General features: G+C 42.0%; 1 protein-coding gene across 1 annotated transcript in view; it reads right to left on the minus strand.

The window, feature by feature from the left end:
* The window catches only part of Dnah11 (dynein axonemal heavy chain 11), a 309803-nt gene that overhangs the window by 32414 nt on the left and 266044 nt on the right, over window positions 1-11345 (minus strand). Inside the window, exons 69-73 of the mRNA XM_029484410.1 lie at window positions 10207-10377; window positions 9126-9248; window positions 4921-5114; window positions 3615-3763; window positions 2657-2784 (exon numbers count right to left, since the gene is read on the minus strand). Coding sequence (XP_029340270.1) covers window positions 2657-2784; window positions 3615-3763; window positions 4921-5114; window positions 9126-9248; window positions 10207-10377 — 765 coding nt within the window. The remainder of the gene's footprint in view (window positions 1-2656; window positions 2785-3614; window positions 3764-4920; window positions 5115-9125; window positions 9249-10206; window positions 10378-11345) is intronic.

The raw sequence follows: 11345 nt of genomic DNA on the forward strand, positions 1-11345 counted from the left end.
CACACACACACACACACACACACACACACACACACACACACATACAGAGCTTGGTTTTTGCTTTCAGTTTCATGAAGTACAAGTTTGATCTTTCAATACTCTTTAATTTATTAGTGCCTGCAGTATGTATGTGTGTGTATGCTAATGCGCATGTGTGTGTGCATATGCGTGATTATGTTCATGTGTGTTTGAGTTTGTATGTCAGAGAGGATTGAAAGTCCGTTCTTTTCCTTCCCTGGTGGGTTGTAGGTATTGAAATCACATTGTCAGCTTTGTAAGGCAGGCACTTTTAATCACTGAGCCATCTCATTATTCCTGAAGAAGTTTTGATATGGCGATTGAAATATTCCTACATATATGTGATTATTTCCAAAAGGGGGGGAACAGAAATAATGGTGGCTACAAAAATGGGGGGTCGGATGTAGAAGGGAAAGGTAAGAAAACCATTCTCTCAAATTTGTGTGCAAAAAGATCTGCCAGTCTCCTCATATGCATTACATGCTTTCATTCCAGTGGTAAACACTGAGCAGCAAGGCATTCTGGGTGAACTGTGTCCCCTCCAGAGCAGATGAGCTGAAGCTTGACTCAGACTTCACAGTGTGACCAGACTTAGATACACAGTTCTTTTAAAGGGCAATTAAGGCTAAATTTGCCCAAGCAACCCAATACAATAATGTCTAGGATTAGGTCCGGAAAAAAAGGAAAATCATATTCAGACAGCCACCCTGCTTCAGGGACAGAACTCAGAAGAAACTAAGACTTCCATCTCAGACTTCCAGCCACACCAACTGTGAGGGATTAAGCATATGCTAATTAAGTGAGCCAGCCTGGGATACTCTGGTAAGAGGAGGAGGATTAAGAGCTCAGTTTCTTCTGCATGCTTGCTATTAGCTTCAGAGGAAAGACCACATCGCACCTAATTGTACCACTCATGAAAGTGAGGGCCACACAACAATGAAATATATTCTTCTATTTCATTTATTACCTGTATGGTAGCTAATTTAAAGTTTGCATGAAACAAACGCAAGAATAGTCTCAGTCTAGGCAATGACTTTGAAGTTGGGGACTGAGAACCTGTGCAATGATTAGGTAATCCTCATATCTTTAAAACCACCCACTGTGCTCAAGGTAAATGACTTTAATACTTGTTGTGTTCATTCATACATCATCTGGTGCACATACTAGATACTCAGTTGCCACCCCACATCCTATGTAACTGCCTGTCTTGATTATGGACTCCAGTAAAATGCTAACTCAATAGTCTGATGAAGGCTGTGTTTGTTTATAGTAACAATCATTTTAGGGGTTGGGTAGAAAACAGTTGACATGTATATCCATATTGTATCCCTATGCAGATATAATTTACTATAAATTATAAGCAATGTAACAAGTTCCTGCTATGTGAGCCTAGTCTTCCTTCAAAGACTTGCCTTTTATCTACCAAAGGGATTTTAGAACCTTTAGAAACCAGAATGGCTGAAGGCCTGACAAGGTCTCTCCTCTCCAGCTACTTTTTGTATGGTTAGACAGGTAGATAGTAGGCATATTTGGCTAAACAGATTCTACTTTGTATCTTCAGGTGTAGAATAGCAATCTCAAAGCAGGAGCATGGCATAACAAAGTTATTAAGATAGACTTACAACTTGAATTTTAGGAAGCTCACATAGGTATCAAAACAGGAGAAACTATTTACTTTGAGCCACTGGTTCTTTTGAGGATGACCATATCCTTGTAGCTTTATCTATAGTCTCAGCTTTTGGATGCATGAGAATGGACTGTTAGCACCCGCCATGTCTGAGCAACCACTGTGCTTCTGAGAACCGACCCCTTTACTGTTCTAAGCATTACAAGGGGACACACTGCTCCAAGTTCCCAAGCAAAGGTCTTAATGAGATGTCATCTATGCAGAGAGCATCACCATTCCAGAATGGTACTTGTAGCAGACAGAATCATATGTGTATTGTGTATACATATTGCATATATATGTATGTGCAAGTATTCAGTGTTCTGTGAACTTTGAAGTGTCACACAGCTTCTAATACTATGACATTAGTGTTCTCAATCATGCATTCTCACTGGCCTGCCCTCACTGCTTCTAATACTATGACATTATACTATGACATTATACCTGCTTCTAATACTATGACATTAGTGTTCTCAATCATGCATTCTCACTGGCCTGCCCTGGGTCCCAGCTAGCAGCAGCTTATATCATGACTTGTCAGGGCCAGGTACACCAGTTGCTGCACATAAAAGGGCTCCCAACTACCCAGTGTTCTCTCTCTCTCTCCTCTCATTCTCTTTCTTTATCTTCCTGTCTGCCTCTTTGCCTCTATGTCCCCACTCTGAGAGAGCCTTTGCTCTTCCATCCCCTCTTACACTAGATCCGTTGCATGGCATAGGTTCTTATCTGCATAGCACAGCCTGCTAAAGGTACACTCACCCCTTGCTTCTTTTATCCTACCAATTAGCATAGCCATCTCTATTAGCCTGCTCATTCTCATCCCTTCCTCACCGATAGGCATCATGAACATGTGGAGGGTCTGCAGATACCTCTGAGCTTGAATAAGGGCCCTGCTCTGCTGGGCAGGGCAGCAGAGTGTGGACCACCCCATGGGTTCACACCTGGTGTTTTTCCATGAAAGTTCATCCTCACCTGAAGGATGACCCAGTGTCCTCCAGTGGCAGCTTTCTCCAGCGCCATTTCTGCCACTAGTTCCTGACCTTGCCCTAGAGACACATTGTGGAATTTTCCAGAGTCAATCGTAAACCCCAGTCTTTTGCCTGTTGGAGAATTGGGGGTGGAGGGGAGACAAATGTTAACTTGGGAGGGGAGTCTGGAATTTGGAGGCCTAAGGTTCGTCTGTGGCCACAGCTGCCACCTGATAGGTTACCTTCCTGCGGAATCCTAATGACCTCCCTATTGTTTCCAATGGCATTATTTTGAGCTTTCTCCAGATGCCTCCCTACACGCATTTTGAAAAGCCTGTGGAAGTCGGCTCCTTTGGTTTTATGATAATGAAGCTTTTGACATTTTGATAGATGGCAGCATTGTTAGCGAGCTTTCTAAACTCCTGCAGGAGTAGGAGTTTTTTCCCCTCAGAGAAAGGAGCAACATGTGGTAGAAATTGCATCCGTTTTGAAGGGATTGGCTCATTGGGTAAATGTACTGACTCTCACCTTGTGAGGCTGCATTTAAATGGAGCCCAGGCAGGTCACAGCTACATTAACCTGGTATTCCTGGAGCAGGCTGTGGGGGTAGTAATCCAGAGCACAGAGTGACGGTGCCTCACACAATTGAATAGACTTGCCCTAATGACCATTATTTAGTCACAGGGGGTACGAGATTACATGAGCATGGAGAAAATTGCCCTCTGGCCCTCATATCGTCAAAAGGTGGAAAACAGTACAAAAGAACCTTGCATTATGCCAACCAGATGAATGTTCTGTTGGAGAAATGCTCCGGACTACAGTGTTGTTAGGTTTGCATTTTCTGCACACCCAATCTCCAACAAATGGGTCGGGGGTTGGGGGGATAAATGAACAGAAAGGGTGGGCGGGAGCTACAGGCCAGAGGGAGGGAGGAGAGGCCGGTGAGCCTCCAGGCTACTCACCGAGCACCTCTAAGTCTTTAAGGGCATCCACACCTGGAGACAGGATGAAGAACACCGGGGTGCTCGGGCTGCTTTCTTCAAATGCTTTACCCAGATCCAATCTAGTCCTCTCCACATACTTTGCTCCTAGTTTCTCTTCTACGAAATTTCTGTTTAAGAAAAGAACAACAGGCAGAACCGGAACACAACAAAAACAACAGCAACCCTCTTCCAACCAATAAAAACCTGTGTTTTCAACTTGAAAAGTGTCACTGCTTGGGTAAACTTCATTTGAGATACAGGAAAGGAATAAACAGTATTTGGTAAGAGGCGTTGTTCTTAGGGGAGCCTCAGGAATCCAAGTAGATTTATGCAGGTGGTGATCGCTGAAATTGCCTCTGACTTGAGACACTGACATTTGGAGGCCTACATCCATCGCATTTTGGGGTCCTCTTCTAAGCAACATCAGCTGTCTACAAATGGCTTTGTAGCCCCCAAACCTCCTGCCTGCCGCATTCCTCCATTACTTATTAACAGTTCATTAGATTTGCCACAGTGCAATTTTCCAGCCTGCTGGGCTTCCCATGAATATACAAATGCTTTGGGGGGGGTGTTTCTAACAGGGGAGTGCAATTAAGCAGGGGTTATTTTCCAGTAGCATCAGATCTAGTGGAAAGCAAGTACTAGGAAGCAGAATGAATCGTAAAGAAGGGTTCCACAGAGGCCACTGCAGAGGGAAAAATTGGTCAAACTAGACAAAGCAAAGGAAGAGCCCCAAGGCACATGGATGCTGTGGAAGAAATACAGCTCACAGGGAATGAAGCTGAGAACACTTTGGAAGGTAAATTCAAAGAGAAGTGGTATGAATTGAATAGCATGTTACTATTTAGAGGCCAAGAGGGCAGAGGAAAGGGCCCTGAAACCGCCCTGTAGTTTGTGGTTTCTGCTTTTAAAGTGTGGTGACCGTAAAGTTACAGGGCCATGAGTGGCTCCGTGAAGTTAGCTTGCTTTTTGTTTGAGAGGCAAAACCCTCTGAGCCAACATACAGCTAGTAACAGAGGTGATGGGAATGGACCATCCATACTCCCAGCCACACCGCTCTGCTGATACCCAGACCTTCCATAAGCGTCAGCACAGATCTTCATCCCTCAAACTTGATTCAGCATCCAGCTGTTCGGAAGGATGTGCTGAGTCTGCATGTAAACCAGCTCACCATTGAGTGGTTAGCCACACTTAACAGTAACAGGGGTTTTAGAAATGAGTTCTTAGCGGGATTTCTCCTCAGTCCTAGAACCCAGCATCTGCCATGATAATCTGCATTGCTCACCTCAGGGCATACGTCATCCTGTCAGGCCGCATGGCTCTCAAAATAATCAGTTTCTGTATTAAACTTTTCTTCTTCCATTCTTGCGGTAACTTTTCTTTTTCAGGGCACTCTGATTCTACCCATTTCCTCCACTGCTTGGCAGATCCTTCCACATCTCGGTCTAAGCCTCGGAATTCCTCCATGAGGGCAACTGCCTGCAATACGGCATGAAAAGCATAATTCCTGCTCTTTTGCAGGGGATGCCATGAACACAGCTTACAGCTTGAGACAGACACAGGCAGCCCTCCTGTTCCTCTCAAGAGTTCCAGACTGCTTTCTTGTCCTGCTTAGACTAAGGGTCAGTGCAATGTTAGGTTTCTGGCCTTGTTGACTTTGGTCAATGAGAAGCCTTGGTGGATGGGTGGGCATGGGTGTCAGTGGTGAGGGTGGGTGTAGCACAGCTTCTTTGACAGCTCTTTTCTAACTCTGACAAGTTGTCTGTAATTAAGTTCCCTTGCTAAAGGCCCCTCCCGGTTGGCTCTTTCCATTGCCTTGCCTCTCAGTAATATTTTAGCAAATGCTTTTTCTTTTCTATTTTTGGTTGACTTTCTTCATCTTCTTCAAGCCTGCCCCTTGTGCTGTCTGTTTTGTGGTGAGGCCCTGAGCTACAAAATGTTACAAATCCATAATTCTAAAGGGATAATTGAATTAAAAATACAAATTTTTAAAACTACTATCTAGACCAGTGGTTTTCAACCTTCCTAATGCCATGACCCTTTTATACAGTTCCTCATTCTATGGTGACCTCCCCAACCATCAAATTATTTGTTGCTAATTCATAACTGTAATTTTGCTACTGTTATAAGTTGTAATGTAAACATCTGCTATCCAGGATATCTGATATGTGACCCCCAGAGGGGTTGTAATCCACCGGTTGAAAATCACTGATCTAGGGGCAAGATAAATGGCTCAGGGGTTAAGACTATACTGCTTTAGCATAATACTTGAATTCAGTTCCTGGCATTCATACTGAGCCCCTTAAAGTCACCTGTAAACCAAGGTTCAGGGGATCCAATGTCCTTTCTGGACTCACTGGGCATCTGCATTAATAGCCATATATGCACACATACACACATACATACCTATGCACAGACACATACACACAGATACACACAGAAATACACACACACATACACAAACACATATATACACACACTCATACACACACATACACAGACACACACATACACAGACACACACATAAAAACACATACATACACAGACATATATACATACACAAACACATATATACACACACACATACATGCACACACATATACATACACACATATATACACACATACACAAACACATATATACAAACACATATGCACACAGACACACATACATGGACACACATATACACACACATACACACATACAAACAAACACATACACACAGAGACACACATACATACATGCACACACATACAAACACATACCCACACAGACACACATACACACACCATTTTTTTTAATCTAAAACGAAATAAGATATACTATATAAAAAAAAAGTATATGGGAGCATTTTCTTCTTAGAACAAAAAACCAGATCAGAACTTAGTGTGTGTTGATGGCTATCCAGGGCCTTGGAGATGAGGAACTCTCAACAATATGACCTTCTGGTAGAGAGACAGAGGAAGGATAACTGGTTCTAAAATAATGAGTTATCAATTAAGTTTTGCTTAAACACTTTATTATTTGTGTATGTGTATATATCTGTGTGGTATGTGCACGTGTGTGTGTGCTCATGTATACATATGCACATGTGGAAGCAGGAAGCAGATATTAGGTGTCTTTCTCAGTCACTTGCTATATCATCATCATCATCAGCATCAGCAGCAGCAGCAGCAGCGTCAGTTATAGGATATTTGATCATACTATGAATCCCAAGATTGTGTTGTTTACTGGAAAAACCCATTTTTAGTTGTGGTGTGGCTCAGCCTTAACACATATCTTTAATCCCTCTGGCTAAAATACAGACATGGCCTTAGTGCACACCTTTAATCCCAAACAGTGAAGGTAAAGTTAGTCTGTAGAAGGAAGCAGTCATATTTGAAACTGATGTTTAATTGAGTGGCAGACAAAGTGATGAATCAGAGAAGGATTTGACAGAATTGGATATGCCCAACTCTCATGAGAAGAGAGAGGAGGAGGGGGGCTGACTTAAGAGAGATCAATGCAGAGGACAGAGGCAGTTTTATTGGGAGAGTTGTACAGAGACATGTTGCAGAGAGAAAAAAGTTAGACACAGGTGAAGACAGAACAAGCCAGAGAATCAGAAGGAGCCAGAAGATTAGAACAGATTGCCAAAGTTAGTTTGAGGCCAAGCAGAAAAATTCAGTTGTTAAGGCCTAAGTAAAATATTAGGGCCTAGATGGACTGTTAAGGCCTAGGTAACTGTTATCTGCCACTTTGTGCTGTTACTAATATTATTAGGAAACTTTCTCATCTGCTGTTACTAGGAAACTTTCTCATGCCCGAGTTGATTACATATTCTGTTTCATCCTGTGCCCTTGGAAACCAATCACAATAGAAGTCAGTAGACCTGCTTTGTATAGTTACCCACAAAAAGTTTGGACATGAATCAACCACCCAACAGTCCTTCCAACACCTGTGTATATGCTTTTATGGTATTTGATTTTATAAGCTGCCCTTAGAATGGACATAAGAGAGACTCCTGCATCAATATAAGAAATTATTTGGAATAAGGCTTCCATTTTGAGTAGTGGTCGAGTAAAGTGTAAGTTCCCAAGACCTCCCTGGGAACTGACATTGTACTTGGCAGAAAGAGGCATGTATATGGGTAACTGACATCTTGGTTGGCAACTTAAGGCATGAGTGTTAGATAAGGCAAGTCCCCTGCCACAGTTGAATACTCCAACCAATGGGAGCAGGAGAAGTATAAAACAAAGACATGTTCCTAAGGGAGTCCCCAATTCCTAAATCCTAATTGGTGGAAAAACTTGAGACAGATGTTGTGGATTTTAGGCTTAAAAGCCCTGTAGGATCTTAACTCAATGCCATGGTTCAGCTTCTGAGTCCGAATCATTGTCCTGATTGATCAGTCCTGGGGTACATGCTCAATAAACTATCCCCATTTGACTGAGATTGGTCTTCTTGTGGTTTGTGAGTTAACTCCTGAACCCCAACACAGTCAGAAGCTAAAAGAAGCCAGTTTGGATCAATCAGTGTAGAGAGGCGTTTTGAGCCAGAACAGTTGAGTTGACCACACAGAATTTAGAAAGAGCTAGAAAGGGTGAGTTAATTCAGCAGTATAAGTCTCAGAGGCGGAAACATTCTAGGCCTAAATTAGATTGCATGGAGGCTAGAAGCTTTCAGGACCAGGCCTAAGTTAGCAGACAGAGGCAGTAAGACTCAGAGACAACAAATGCCACACTCTCCATCCTTCCCCTCCTCCTTCTCTTCCTTCCTTCCTCCTCCTCCTCATCATTGGATTTGAGACACTTTCTCTGTGTAGTCCTCTGGCTGTCACTATGTAGACCAGGCTGACCTTGAACTCAGAGATCTGCCTGCTTCTGCATCCTGAGGACTGGGATTAAAGGTGTATGCCTCCACTATCTGGCTAGGCAACCTTATTTTTTGAGAAAGAGTCTTTTGCTGAATCTGGAGCTTACCAGTTCAGCTGTATCTGCTGGCCAGAAAGCTCCAGGAATCCTCCTGTCTTCCTAGTGCTAGGGTTACAGATATACTGCTACCACACCTGGATTATGTGGGTGCACTTTAGCTCTTGACCCATCTCTTCAACCATAGCCTAACCACTCTATAGTAAAAATAAACTACTATATTGGGATATTTCAAAATCTATTGAGAAAAGGTGGAGAATTATAATAAAAATGAAATAGAACAAAGAAACAAGATTTATCTAGGTTAAAAAATGATCTTTTATATCCTTTGATTTTTTTATCAATGGTCATGACAGACGTACATAATTACTAATAACTTTCACTCCTGAACATAGACCAAATGCTCCTTTATCTTTGGATAAGAAAGTAGCCAATTGGATGATACAAAGTATCTAGCATGCTTCTACAAAGTAAGAGATGTCTATACCATCTTTATTTTGTGAATTGTCATTCTACATTAAAGAAACCCATTGCTTGAAAAAATAAATTAAGAATCAAGAAAGCAAGTTTGTCATGTACCTTAACAGCACTCCATGACTGAGCAGTTAGAAAATCCACAGGGCTCGAGTAAGTATGCTCAACTGTGAACCGAAGCAGGAAGTCCAACTCGAGGGGGTGGATCTCGTTCCTTCTCAACAAGATCTCAAGAGAACACACATGTACAAAAGATACATTGGTTTCCATCAAGCTAACAACAGAAGAAGCTGCCACATTAACCAGGCATGACTGCTGAGAGTCCTAGCAGGCTCTATCCTGTGTTTGAAATAGACTCTTAGAATATGCAGATGATCCAAGCCAGCCGTGAATAGAAAACACTTGTGAGGGTTCGTTTTTTCTTGTTCCAACACCTACATCAATGAACAACACATATCAAATGTGCTTTCTTATCTACCCTGCTGGACTAGCTACTAACAGCATGCTTATTTCATCAGAACCTGGTATCATGTTCCCACACTTGTATTTAAGCAAATCCTTGGAAGTTCATGTGAGAACAAAGATGAGCAGAATTCACTGAAAATTGGAGCATGAGACTCGGATAGAGATTTCTTTTTTTAAATTTATTTATTGTGCTAGAGAATTTTAAACTATTTTTAATTGACATAAATAAAATATGATGCTTTACTACATGGCTCCATCATAGGATGGTTAGATTAAGCTAATTAATTTATTATATCATATATCAATCATTTTTGAAATTTAATTTTCTAGAAAAACATTAACTTTATACATTGGGAAACTATGCAGCCTTAAGTAGAAGTTCTGTTAGCAACATAGATGAGCCCATGTGAAATTTTGTTTTAAAGAACTGTAAGAAACTCAGATCTGGACCTCAAAGAACATTTTTGGTAGGACCTAGAAAGTTTGTTTATAGGACCCGAGAAGATGAACCAAGTCTCTCTCGCTGATGTTTCTTAGAGGGATGGTTGCCAGTTCCTCAAACCAATGCACCCTAGGCAAAAGCCATTCCATGCTCAAGTTCCTTGTCAACAAATGATTTTGAAAAGGCATTTCTGTTTGTTTTTGGCAGGAGGAAAATGTGCAATAATCCGAGGTATCAGCCTAGGGTTCCAGGGAAGCTTCAAGTGATTGATGTTCTTACCTGAAAGGCCATCTGGGACAGAAATGTGAGCTTGTCCCTCTCAAACAGTGCTTGGCTGGCATAGAGGAAGGTGGCATGGGTGATGCTCTCTATTAGGGCACAGATGCGCTCCTGAGTATCCTCCACCTTGTCAGCTTGCTCAATGGCTCTGTGGAACAGTGTGTTGAAAGCCTGGAAGGTCAATGTGAGTGTAAGAGTAAAGTCATCCTTGAGTGTCTAGCTAGCCTCAGATACATAAGGGTACAGCTTACACTCTATCTTTTGGGAGAGAGGAGAAGGTAGGACTTTTATGAGGCTTATATGAGCTGCTAAAACACTAAGAGTTTATGCCATACAGAAAGTGTTCATTCCAGGTTTGATGTTATAAGTGTGTGTGTGTGTGTGTGTGTGTGTGTGTGTGTGTGTGATATGCATGTGTATGTGTGCATGTGTGTGTGTGCATGTGTATGTGTGTGTGTATATGCATGTGTATATGTGTATGTGTGTGTGTGTGTGTTCACATCGGTGCATATACATTTGACAGGGTCTTCTGTTATTTACCCTGGCTGGCTTGGTACTCACTTTGTAAACAAGGACGGGCTTGACCTTATGTCAGTCCTGTGCCTTTGCCTCCCAAGTGCTAGGATCATAGGTGTGTGCTACTATGCCTAGTTCATGACCATTATTAAAATGATTCTACAAAGTCTATTTGCATTTCCTTTTTAGCAACCAGACCATCCTCTCTTCTTCCATACATATACTTCAATTTTATCAAGTTCAAATTATGTTTGAAATACCTATAAAATTTTAATACTGAAACTATTTTAAATGTGTAGTCGTATTAAATTATGTCACCAACTTCAAAACCTTTTCATCCTGCAAAACCGAGTCTCTGTAGCTTTACCAACTATTCATCCTTCCCACATCCCAACCTTGGCACTCTCCATTCTTCTTTGTGTTTATGAGTTTGCCTACTCTGGGTATGTCATGTGAGTGGAGTCAGGCAGTGCTTTTTTGCTTTTGTTTTTGTTTGTTTGTTTGTTTTGAGACAGGGTTTCTCTGTGAAGCCCTGGCTGTCCTGGAACTCACTTTGTAGACCAGGCTGGCCTCAAACTCAGAAATCCACCTGCCTCTGCCTCCCAAGTGCTGGGATTAAAGGT

The sequence above is a fragment of the Mus caroli genome, chromosome 12, assembly GCF_900094665.2.
Source record: "Mus caroli chromosome 12, CAROLI_EIJ_v1.1, whole genome shotgun sequence".
NCBI lineage: Eukaryota > Metazoa > Chordata > Mammalia > Rodentia > Muridae > Mus > Mus caroli.